Source organism: Glandiceps talaboti, chromosome 18, assembly GCF_964340395.1.
Source record: "Glandiceps talaboti chromosome 18, keGlaTala1.1, whole genome shotgun sequence".
Taxonomy (NCBI): domain Eukaryota; kingdom Metazoa; phylum Hemichordata; class Enteropneusta; family Spengelidae; genus Glandiceps; species Glandiceps talaboti.
This window is the reverse complement of record NC_135566.1, coordinates 8,474,301-8,488,128: the sequence shown is the minus strand read 5'-3', so window position 1 is coordinate 8,488,128 and position 13,828 is coordinate 8,474,301. Positions and strand designations below refer to the sequence as shown.

General features: G+C 35.1%; 1 protein-coding gene and 1 pseudogene across 1 annotated transcript; both read left to right on the top strand.

The window, feature by feature from the left end:
* The first annotated feature begins 550 nt into the window (after positions 1-550).
* LOC144449472 (serine racemase-like) lies at positions 551-5,504 on the top strand. The gene is made up of 6 exons (XM_078140010.1): positions 551-777; positions 2,181-2,411; positions 3,083-3,202; positions 3,997-4,071; positions 4,266-4,475; positions 4,954-5,504. Exons 2-6 carry the CDS (start codon positions 2,328-2,330, stop codon positions 5,128-5,130), a joined length of 666 nt encoding a protein of 221 aa, XP_077996136.1. The 5' UTR covers positions 551-777; positions 2,181-2,327; the 3' UTR covers positions 5,131-5,504.
* A 3,352-nt stretch (positions 5,505-8,856) lies between these two features.
* Positions 8,857-12,561, top strand: LOC144449345 (serine racemase-like; annotated as a pseudogene).
* Positions 12,562-13,828: the final 1,267 nt, after the last annotated feature.

Genomic DNA, 13,828 nt, shown 5'->3' with positions numbered 1-13,828 from the left:
TGTAAAGGTGAGAATATGTCGATATTTTTTAAAGGTCAAATTTCAAAAGATAGGGTCGACAACATATTTCTGATTTTTATAGGAAAAGCAACTTTTGTACTACATTATGCTGATTGTTGTTATGCGAATCCACTAAAATTACAGTGGTAAAATATCATGTATGACCATACGTGGCCAATTTGACTTTAGTTTATATAATTTTAATTCTCTATAGTCACTATAAAAGTATAATACGATGGATAAATGGCCACCGATGATTAGATTGCGAGTGAATGGATGGGCGATATTTTGCGCTAAGTATCCTGACCACATGTACAAGCATATCATGTAACGCATGACAACATTATTTTGTAGATTTTCAAATAATCCATTTGTGTTATTTCTACGTTTAAAATTACAATATAGGTCATTCCAGGTCGTCAAAAGACTATCACGTGATACATATCAGGCTGAATGTCGCAGCAGGGGTCACGCATAGCGTCACGCATTATTAGAGCGACCAGGCTACTGCGAGTGCGTCAACTCCACTACACGTACACATTCGATCAGCTTGAGATTCATAACTCATCACCCTGTCGCTGTCAAAGTTGTCGGAATTTTATGACCATGACAGAAAATAAGTACTGTATTTCGTACCAAGATGTACAAAAAGCGGTGGAAAGAATCAAACCAGAAGCTCACTATACCCAAGTTATGACAAGTAAAACTATGGATGGCTGAGCAGGGCGAGAACTCTTTTTCAAATGCGAGCTCTTTCAGAAAGTAGGGGCATTCAAGGTATGTAAATGCTTCTAGCTAGCACAGCTAAAACGATCATGTATTATGTTCCCACATAAATTTGAAGCTAATCATGTCTTCGGCACTAGAACCGGTGATTGTCAGACGAGACAAGTTCATAGCGACCTTGACATCACTAATAAACATTGTACACTACACCATGGATGTATTAGTATAATACATCCATGACTACACGTACCGCGCGCCGGTGAAGGAACGATATGGCAATCTCAAGGTTTGAGGTCAACGGAAGGTCATCATATGTACTTCACTACATGATCACTATATATTAAAATGGAGGTCATTGGCAAATTGCACGTTTTCATCAAAATTCCGAAACTATTATTGTCTTGCCGGTAGCAGATTCATCATCCACGAAGGATTTCGATTAAAATATTCCTAGTTACCGTACGATGCTCTGCAGGGATTATCTCCAATATTAATATTATTTCAATGTGGATGTTCCTGATGCATGGATCTATGTTAACAAACAGCTGTAAAAAAACCTTGCAAGACCTTAGCTGCATTATAAATAATGTGTGTGAGATTGGTTAATCAGAACATAAATAATATGTAATATGCAAATTAAATATGTGTGTGGTTATTATGGCCATGTTATGGAAATATTTTTATCATTTAGATGCACATTAATTGTAAAATTTTATATTCAAATTTGTTGTAGAATTGTTATAGTTGTCATCAGAGAGACTCAATTCATACTGTAATCGTTGTAGTTCAAGTTCAACTAACAATAGTATTTGTATTTACCTGAAAATTATACAGTAGAATTCATGTCATGCTGGCGATGGGTTTAATACCAGTCATATCTTCAATATATTCAAAGGTCCTTCCATTTTACACATGATAGAGAACAGGTTTTAAGCTTATTGGTAGATAAAAGTGAAACCAATTGGTTCATTGTGAATTCAAGAATGAGCATGTATGTATAGTGTAAAAACATAGATTTACAGTACTTACAAAATGTAACTTTCACACATACACACACACACACACACACACACACACACTCACACACACACACACACACACACACACACACACCATCACCACCACTACCACCATTGGTACCCTCATATACACAGCAACACCTAAAAATCATGACTGACACACACTATTGTTAAATTTGATAACTACATGTATTGGTATCATCATCCCTATTAGACTGTAAGATACGTCGTGACGTTCCACCCTCATCGAGGGGTTGGCCAATGTGTGAGGGCGCTCCGTCAGGGCGGACCTTACAGACTACATCCCTATGAAAATGTGAAGTGTTTTGAAAGTTTCTAGGTACAAATAGGGTAGCTGTAATTTGTTATCAAGCTTTCACAATCACAGCGTGATTGTTTATTTTTATTTATTTTTTTAATTCATTTTTCATGCAGTTTCGAGGTGCCTATAATGCCATCAGTAACTTACTAGAAAAAGCAGAAGATAAGTCAACAGTTAAAGTCGTAACACACAGCAGTGGAAATCATGGCCAAGCTCTTGCGCTAGCTGCAAAACTTAAAGGAGTTCCAGCATTTATTGTGATGCAAAATATTTCACCTCAGATTAAAGTGAGGGCCGTCAAAGGTTATGGTGCTACTGTGGTTGAATGTGAACCTGGTGAAAAGGTAAGTAGAGTTGACTTTTTGGTACAGTGTATTCACCTAACATCCCACCCCTCTCTCCAGTGGTATGCCTCAAGAGTATTACATGATTGTAAACAATGTAAATGTTTCTTCAATATGGCATAATACCATTATGCAAAAGAGAATAATTTTGTTTGGACACTAGATGTGCTATCTAGAAGGAAGAAAGTGAGGGCCACAAGCAATAGTTTAGTGCTGTATGCCTCCTTTGAAAAACTGCAGTGTTTCAAAGCTATAAGGTTGAACTGACTGCATTCCTAGCCAGTCCAAATACTTTGGCTTATCTGTTTGCAATGATGTAATTTTAGGAACTCACAGAGATCATAACTGTTTCTTGTATTTACTTATTACATGTTTACAGGTGAGCATGGCCACCAAGCTGAATAGAATTTGACAACATTGTCATTGTATTTATGCATATTTTATATGTTTAAGGACTCGAGCTTGCTGATATAGTTGTACAAGATGAGAAATTGGATGTCAAAATGATCCTCTCTGCTTGTTTTTATTTAACATTTGAAAATGTAGACCTTGCCAATTTACAAAAAGGCTGTCTTTTGATTCCAAATCTTTGAAGTTTTATAAACCAAATTATGATAATCATTTATTCGCTGCAAGATTTCCTTTATTTCATGACTTTTTTTTTTTTAAAGGCCCGGGAAGACATGAAAGATAAGGTTGCCAAAGAACAGGATGCTGTTTTTATTTCCTCATCTCAACATCCTGATGTCATTGCTGGTCAGGGTACAATGGGTGTAGAACTGTTAGAGCAGGTAAGAAATATCGACACCTTTACTTTGTATTGGCAGTACCTTCGCGTAATGCTAGTAACTATATCAATGCCCGACTGTAGAATACATTGCCATGCATCATGGTGGCCACCACTTCCATGACAGGGCATGGTCGACACAATATAACATATCCTACAGTCTTTGTCAATGAAACATGTGCTTTTTGTGGTTTATGTCAATGTCAGAGTCCCAGTATCGCTATCTCATCTGTAACTGGACATATTTTTCCATAATTTTGTTAGTTTTTTGACAATTTTACTCAGTGTTTCTGTTCAGGGCGGTGAGTAGGTAAAATCTACCTGAGTTCCCTTGTCATTTTTACTGGGTTACCCACCAAAATTATGGTATAATGTTTGGAAAATTTACCAGATTTACCCCTTTCTGTTACCATGGTTTCCAGACCTTAACAAAAACACTACGGTTACTCTATTGTAATTGCTAGAGAATTAATTGTATAATTGCCTCATTACATGATCAAATCATATCATATTAGCTTTCCACAAATGTACAATTTGTTGAGAAAAGAAGTAGTCCATATATTTTCACCATTGTTTACACATTATATCTGAATAATGACGTATTTCAAGGTTTTCTGTTTATCAACATGTACAAATTAATGAAATATAGCACAACTTATATCTACTGAAGGTCTTACATGGTAACATGTCAATATTTTACATTGATGCAGTATTTTTTTTAAAGAAAATTCTTAGACTTAAAAATTCTCAATATGTTCAAACAGATATATTGAAACTGAACCTACAATCTATCTACAGGTTCCAGATCTTGATGCTATTGTGGCACCAGTTTCTGGTGGAGGTATGATTGCTGGAATTTGCATAGCTGCAAAGGTGAGATTGTATGTTTTATGTCTTTTTTAAGTAAATGCTTTATGTAACAGTCATGTTACTGAAAAGAATGGCTTGTCTTTTCACTCATATGATTAAGTTTTTTGTAAGGTTACTTATCAGTCATTTGATATATCATCAAATGTTCATATTTTATGAAAAATAAAACTTTTTGAATGTCTCTTTCTCGATTTCAGCATATAAAACCAAGCATCAAGATCTATGCAGCTGAACCACTTAATGCCGATGATTGTGCCAAATCATTTGCTGCGGGTGAACGTATCCCACTACCTGGACCACCAGATACAGTTGCAGATGGTCTCAAGACTTCAGTTGGTTACAACACTTGGCCAATCATCAAAGATAATGTTGAAGATGTTATAACCGTCACTGAGGAGGAAATTATTGTAAGTCTTTGTCTCTCCTCTACAAGAAAGAATTAAGGGATAATATTTGTTAATTTTTTTACTTAGTTAGATAGTTTATTTGCAATAAAGACCAGAGACCCAAAGAGCTTATATACAACACAAAATATACAGTTCAGGAAAGATAATGGAAGCACTGTTTGAAACTTAGATTCTCATTTTGAAAAAAAATAAATGAAACATGCCAGCTCATTTAACTTTGTGACATTTTATGAGCTTACCAGTGATATTAATTTATCATATGAAGGGCTTTCATAAAACCACATACCGGTAATTATACACATACAAGTAAGCCTGTACATCCATGTCGTATGCAAATTAGTAGCAATCATGTAAACAAAGAATATTCCTTTGCCAGCGGATATCATTGAAAAGTGAGAATTTAAGATTGATTTTAGTAATATTCATGAAATGCAGCAAAAATTGCAGTGTTAACAAAAATATTTGTTTTATATTTCAGCATGCAACTAAACTGATGTGGGAGAGAGTTAAGCTATGTATTGAACCATCTTCTGGTACTGCAGTGGCAGCCGTCCTATCTGACAAGTTCAAAGCACTTCCAGCAGACATCAAGAAAGTTGGTGTTGTCCTATCTGGTGGTAATCTGGACCTCTCCAAACTGTCATCTTGGTTCTAATCTAGTCCAGTGGCTCTACATCATGTGCAGCAAAGGAATGGTTGGAATTTTGTCAAGATCCTGAGAAAATATAAAGAAGTACATACACTGATTTCTGCTGTGATAGTTGCCAATTGAACTGAGCCGATGCCACTACTTACAAACACTGCACATTTGATAGCTTTGCATCTTGATTTGTTAATATTGCACTGCATTATGCTGCATATGATACAAGTTATGGAGAAAGATGGATCTCATTTGATACAATTGTAGATATTATTTCTTGCAATCTATCTTGCCGCTTTTTATAGGCTGCCTTTTCACCAAAGGTAAGTTAATGGTCAGATACATCATTTCAATAAAGAATTCTGAAAGAATTATCACAAAATGTATTATTTTTCATAAATGATTATGAAAGTTAAAAGGGAACAAATGTCTGTTGAAACCAAGTTTATTGAATAGTTAAATATCTTTTGTGTTATCATTTGATATACTATATTATGTTCCTGCTAGATTAAAACTTTATCTTAAAATACTTTCACTTTTCTGCTTGTTATTTGTTTGTCTTTGTTATTTGATATTTTTTCTTAGAATATGCCCAAACTCTCTTTGTTTTTGATATTTGTTTCTGAAAAAGCTATGAAATAGAGTTTGTGCTGTGACTTGGCTGTGTGATAAAAGACCTTCTGGTTTTTCTACTTTTTCTTTCTACTTAGTACTGAAATGTAAGTTTTAATATTGATGTAAGCAATTTCCCAATCCACATTACAATAGATAGTTTATATCTCTACTTTTATACAAAAAGAGTCCACTGTGTTAAAATCTTATCTGTACTGTCCTTCTGTGCTTACATGGTTTGCACCAAGTCTTGTATCCAGTATTCTGTAACTTGGCATAAGTGTTCTTTGTTGAAACAAATTTTTGATAATTTTGATGTCAATTAATAATGTGTTAAATGAAAAGTTCTGTCAGACTTATTTCAGATATAAATACAATACAGAGTATCAAGACAAAGATATTAGGGTATTTGTGATGTCATCGCTAGACGTTTCCCATAAACCCTTGTAGGAAATCATGGCTGAACACATGTCAAGTGCAGTAGGGTTTCTTTAAAGTTGGATAAGTTACTGAGATGCTATTTTATCACCCAAAATCATATAAGTTGACAGCAGTAATCAATACAAGTGTACTAAATGCCCCAATAAATCTGTCTGATTGGACTTTTCCTTTAAATTCAGCTTGAACCATTCTGTTGTAGACACCTATATTGCTGCAAATTCATTGAACCAGATTAAACCAAATTAACCTGTGAGAAGCAGAACCTTCACTTTAACACTGAAATAAATTCAGGCATTACTTTTTTTTCCAGGTTGTTTGATAATATTTTAGGATCAAATAAGTATAAATCGTGTGAGATAATGGTTCAACAAGACAGCATAATAGTATTGAGTGTGTGTGTGTGATAGTTGGTATGTTAGTAGAGTTTGTACATGATATATTTCACATTTTCAATTGATCTTGTGAGTAAATGTGTGATATTGTCTATGATGTCTAACTGTAAACTTGGTAGAAATAATTGTACAGAGAATAAAATGCCATGACAATGAAGGCAAAACCCCAATTCTTAATACAACTGCTGACATCAGACCGTTGACAAATGGAACCTGTTACAAACAGGGAAAGTAAACAAATCAATTTGATTAACAACACTTGGAACAGCACTGAGAGACTTGTATTACACACACCATGGTTTGATAAGAACAGTTTTATGGCCGCTTTACATGTACATGAAATGCCAGGGGAACTGGAAATTTGTTTGTGAACGTGAACTACTGCGTAAAATGGCCGTAAAACTGTTCAAATGATGGAGTGTAATTATACTTCCAATATGTGTCTTTTACAATTGATTTAGGAAATTGTTCCAGAACACATGTTAGGATGAGAAATTTAGTGGAAAAAGCAATGTAAATAATTTGTTGTAATCCAACCTGACTTCATCAAAAATAAAGTAACTGGATATTTTCAAGAAAATTCAATTCAATTGACTAGCTTTCACCTTGGTGGTTTGCACATAACCACTCTATTGGCATTACTCTCACAACATTCATGTAGTACATCATTGCACTGACAAGACAAATTACCTTTGCTAGCAAGTATGTGAAATGCAAATGTTTAACTCATTACAGATACAGTTATGCTTGTACTGTTGTGTGCTTGTCTTTTAAAATCGGGGTTGTCAAGAGAAATTTCAAAGACATGTACAGTTTTAGAAGTCCATTTTGTCGTAATTATTTTTAAGTTTTTGGTCAATCCATGAATAAAATGATATTGCATGAGAGCATGAAATAAAGAGCTAGCATTGTTATGTACGATAACATTTGTTTGTCATCTTTGCCATGCCCATGAATGATCACAGGGGACAGGGAATATATGTGAAGATTTACACATTTTGACAACTCGTATGTTCAATAAAAATGGCACTATAAATATGAGTGTAATTTATTCCCAATGCTTTACAGCAAATGTTTACAGAAGAGACAGAAGTTTGGTGGAGCAATTGACACATATTGTAGAATTTGTTGATAGCAGCTAAAGACAAGCATTGGGAATACATTGTCATCTCTATTGAACATAAAAGTAGTTAAAAGTGTAATTTTTTACAATATTCCTCCTGTGCCTTGTGATATGACATGTGTAAATGCACTTTTCACAAAATAAGCCTTCTGTTTTTTACTATCCACAGTTTGTCAAAATTCGGCAAGCTTTTAATACTGCAGTACTCTTTTTCTCAGCAGATTAATAGAATTTAAACTGTTTACTGTATTAATTTGGTACACAAATTACATTTTGTGGACAGCAAATAACACGGGGGGGGGGGGGGGCTCACTCTTGAATAGTCATTTCACATAGAAATTATCATATACTGAAATGAGTGTAATGCAGGGCTGTACCTAATCTTATAATGAGACCTTGAGTCTGTGCCTCGAAGGTTGTCGAACAAAAGCCGAGGGATGACAGTACAGAGGTTGCCGACATCCTCTAAGGGTCACCGCTTTTCAAAGCGTTAGTTTTATTACATAACACCTTGTAGGGAAACGGTATCTTTAAAAAGTAAAATAAAATTGTAAAAATGTAAGCAATAAAGAAAGTAAGCACATACAAAGGACTTTTTTTTGAGTCCCTGTGGTTAAAACACAAGCATTGTTTTCATTGTATATACATAATATGACTAAAATGACAGAAAGAGAGGACTTATATGTTTCACGCACATTGCTTTTAAATTGCATTGACCCATAATAACAGTAGAGAGGGATATACTTAATTACATAAAAGTGCCATTTGGCTGATTATGAACCTAATATTCCAGAAGGAAGGGGTTTATATTGCAACATCAATATCACAGAATATATATCACGCCAAATATGGGATGTAAATTAGTTTTAGAATTATACCCAAAAAAACCTGATTTAAATATATAGAATATAAGAATATTTGACGGTATAGATATGGAATTATGACGTCTACTGGCATTTAGATGAATGTTGATGAAATATGTAAAGGTAAATATGAATTTTTGACACCTGTCAGAAGTATGGTTTGATGATTGTCACAAACTTAGATAAAGCATTTTGACCCAGAGGTCAGCACGGTTGCACTTGTACACAGGTCAGAGTTGCTGCAGAGTACTAATGTATCTGAATACCCGAACAATTTGCGTCTCAGAAATCTCTGACATCTACCGTCACCATGACAGAAAATAAGTACTGTATTTCGTACGAAGACGTACAGAAAGCGGTGGAAAGGATCAAACCAGAAGCTCACTATACCCAAGTTATGACAAGTAAAACCATGGACGGTTTTGCAGGGAGAGAACTCTACTTCAAGTGTGAACTTTTTCAGAAAATAGGGGCATTCAAAGTAAATGTCATAGCTGGTATATTTCTTTTTAAACAGGCAACGCATATCAAGATATGTGTGAATGATTATTCAGTCTAATTGTAGAACAATTCAAGATAAGCACGTGAGTCACATTCAATTTATAGTGCAATCCAAGACCAATGCCAATCAGTTCAATTTAAAATATGGATTCCTTCCTAATTTTGACCCAAATTACGCGCCATACATGGTCGTCCTGTCGGGGGGGGGGGGGGGGAATAAACTTACGGCTTGAAATTCACTTTCGATGATGACAGTGATGCTAGCATGTTTAAGGTCATGAATTATATCTCAGACCGCTATTTTTTGTATAGTGGTCTAAGATTTAATTGTCATTGAAGTAGATATAGGTAGAAATGATGTGTTGAATGATGGCTCATGGCTTTCATGAGTTTTTAAAGACCCATGACTCAATCTCAGATTTTCGCATTAGACATCTTACCAGAGACATAATTAATTAAATGATTAATTGGATTATTTTTTTACGTTCATGCTGTTTCTCTTTAGTTTCGCGGTGCCTACAACGCAATCAGTAAGTTAGTCGAAAATGCAGAAGACAAGTTCAAAGTTAAGGTCTAACGCACAGCAGTGGCAACTTTGGTCAAGCTGTTGCACTGTCTGCAAAATTAAAAGAAATCCAAGCATTTGTAGTCATGCAGAATATTTCACCTCAAATCAAACTTAATGCGGTCAAAGGTTACGGTGGTACAGTAGTTTTATGTGAACCTGGTGAAAAGGTGCGTACGCCGGGCTTTTGTGTTATATGACAAGATGTCACTCAACCTGTTGCGTACGAATACATAACTATCACATATGCACATTTATCCGTCGACAAAATACAATGGCAAATGACAATGACAAGTGTACACCATCTAAATTAGGTTGATTCTTCAAATGATTGGAGACACTACATAATGCATGAATTTAGAATTGGCTGTATAAGCTGTAGACTGTGAGGGGTGAGATCAATAATTCAATGTGCGATAAAAACAAAACAAAAAACACGTATTTCTTGTAGTCTGGGTGCGAGAGGGTTGAACCGCTTTAGTTTTCATTCAACAAAAACTATTTCACTTTTAATGGAATGTGTTTTGTACCCCTAAATGCAGATATTTCTAAAAGAAATTGCCGTCATATCGAGAATTTGAAGAATGTTTGTTATATTAAATGTATGGCACTAAAACACATGTAGGGAACGAGGTCAAATCCACAACCACTTCTGAAATACTGTTTTTCCTGGTTTTTTTTACTAAAGATTTTTTTTGATGACGTCCATGATGATCATTTTAGTGTTTTTATCCTACATCGAACTATTCATCTTGCCACTGACTTAGATACAACGTGTTGATGTCATTCCGCCCTCACCGACCTCTTTGTGTGGTATCTTATATGGTATATGGTAGGCCGATGTATGACGAGGGCGCTCTTACACGACGTATCTCCTTACACTGAGGTTTGTTTAGAATAGCTTGATCTAAATATGACTACGACGAGTTACTTGGATCTTAGATGATTATTTTGTTTTGTTTATAAATTTCCCTTACTTTAAATGTCTACTGTAACATCTTACATTAATGGGGTCCTCCACCTACTTGCATCTCTACCTTCTTATGAGATGACAGAAAATTAACAAATATTCCTTTCCATAAATTAAAAGGCGAGAGAAGACATGACCAAGAAGGTGGTTCAGGAAGAAAATGCTACCTTCACTTTACATGGTAGCACGATTGAATATATATGTGCTTTTAAAAGTGTTTATTTCTATATATATATATATATATATATATATATATGCTCCAGATCTTGATGCTATTGTGGCACCAGTTTCAGGTGGTTGCTGGAATTTGTATAGTTGCAAAGGTGAGACGGTTTTGATCTTTCTGTTGAACGAAAGTGGATATCCTAATCTACAGTATGAAAGTCTCAATTACATATCATCATTCGTTGTCACAAGAAAATACATCGCTCTGTGCCTAACATCTAATACAGATATTTTCCAGTATTTTTTTTAGAACAACTGATTGCATAGTGGGGATTTCTGTATACATAGTGGGGCTTTCCATATACATATAGTAAATTACGCCATCGAATCGATAATAAGTTTTGTCTAAAATACAAGTTTGTAGTTCATTCAGTTGTAAGTGATGGTTAAGTATGTTCCAGTATTAAAGTAGAAATCTAGAATGCTAGTACTCCGAGCATCATTTACATATGGAGTAAAAATTACATTCCCAAAGCGTATAATCTCAGCTCGTGGCCCTTTAATTTTCATACATTGTAAGCGTTGCAACAGTGAACAGTGAACCAATGTATGTAAAGATATATATATATATATATATATATACATATATAAAATATGATTTCAGCATATAAACCCAGACATTAAGATATATGCAGCCGAAGCACTCAATGCCGACTGTTGTACTAAATCCCTTGCTGCAGGCGAACGGATATTAGTACATGGACTGCCCAACACGATTGCTGTTGGACTTGTGTCTTCGGTTGGTGAGAAAGCTTGGCCGATTATCAGAGATCATGTAGAAGATGCCATAGCAGTTACTGAAGAGGAGATAATAGTGAGTATTAGCTGATCTGTACACAGTTAACAAAGCAATATCACATACTTGTACTTTGTTGTCCACCTTTTCTTTGCACGCATGAATGTTAATACAAGTAGTTCATTTCTCACATATATAATGCTTGTGGTGGTACATGTGTTCTTTATATAGATACTAGCATGTCGTATCGCAGACCACTCTTGTCAAGGCTTCATCCTTTAGTCACACAGACTATGATAATAAAGTATTTAGGGGACTGTGTCTTCTACCAAGTCTTTTACCAACAGTTGGTTAAATTTAATTCCTGTGAGGATTTCCATCAACTCTATTTTATCAAATTATATTTACCTTTCCGTTAATTCAACATCAAGGATTCCCCAATTTATTGTAAGAATTGAATATGGGATCAGTTTATAATTATAATTTTAAAACATGTATTCCTTTTATGGTATACATGTTGTCTAAACTATATGAGCACAAACATACCTGTCTAAAGGCGTGTGTTAGTATAGTAAAATACACCATTGTAGATTGATAGACCAGCAATTGTGGGCGCTGTCTAACCTCCCTTTTCCCAAAATACGGCAGGCTGATAAGCCCGGACCGATGACGTCATTACAGTCTAACAATGCTGTAAAGCGAGATTGTTTATTTTTGTTTTATTATTGACTACCAATTCTAATTTTGTCAAATGCTCGGTAAACAAGTTCATTTTCAGCATATTTGGGTCGTCCTCGAATAAAAGTTTCAATTCACCAACACTTTTTTATAATTATTTCAGCAAGCAACTAGACTGATGTGGGAGAGAGTCAAGATATGTATTGAACCATCTGCTGGTACTGCAGTGGCAATCGTCCTCTCTGACAAGTTCAAAGCACTACCGGCAGGCATCAAGAAAGTTGGTGTAGTCCTATCTGGTGGTAATCTGGACATCAAAAAACTTGTATCTTTGTTTTGAAGGACGATACAAGATACACACAATGTATATACATTCACATGAAGGCACATTTTCATTTGAATTGCTTTGCCGTATGAGAAAAAAGGGCATCTAAAGGAGATATAGTTCAGGTATTGTCCGAAATATAATGAAATCACAGGGTGTGGCGATACGGTCAGTAGTTTGGTCAATTAACCGAGATAGTAGTATGTATAATTTATCTTTCTTTTGAAAGAGTTAGTGCACTGTGATTGTTAACATATATATCTACCCGTCACGTCAGAACAGTGCACTTGCGTTTGTTATAGTAGCAGCTATGCTGCAGCAATTACAGCTGTTTTGCCTACCTGTTCATTTCGCAATCTGTGATTTTGCATTATCAAGGCTTTAGTGAGACAGCAAAGAAAAATCACAGATAGCGATGTAACCTGTGTTTTACAAAGGGAAGATACACCTTCGACCGAATGCAAGCTTGAGTGAATCGGTGAATGTATCGAAGTCATGTCAACGTATTTGTATCGCCTGTAAACAAAGTTTTCAAAACATCGACTTGTCAAGACTTGTGTAAAAAAAAGAGAACAGAACACGCCCACAGAAATAAAACTCTGCTGAGAGGCCAGGGGTGACAAGCCTGAATCGTGTGTTCTTCACTTATCATTGTATGATTACGCACTTCACGATCATGACAGATGCATTTGCAAGAATATAGTCAGTTTTGTGTTAAGAAAGTTTAAATAAATACATTTGCATTTTGATTACAGACAACTTCTTGATTATTTCTATGAACTTCCATAATTATGATCATGGTTAATGACGCCTCGGTAACTTATTCATCTTCAACATCTTGTAAAGAACCCCTACGGCAACTGACTTGTGTTAAGCTATTTTGGGGATTTCCTGCAAGGATCTCTGATGACATCACGCTTACCATAACATCTGTCTTGACACTGTTTGTATTTTTGCATTATTATATTCAAAGTAGTAATATAATTGGCCTTAGGCCCATTACCCGTGACATATCAAGTTGAATTGAAATTTATGTTTAAACCATGTATGTATGTATGTATGTATGTATGTATGTATGTATGTATGTATGTATGTATGTATGTATGTATGGATGGATGTGTGTGTATGTATGTATGTATGTATGTATGTATGTATGTATGTATATGTGTGTGTATGTATGTATGTATGTATGTATGTATGTATGTATGTATGTATGCATGCATGAATGCATGCATGTTTGTGTGCCTGTCTGTCTATGTCTGTCTATCTATCTATCTATCTA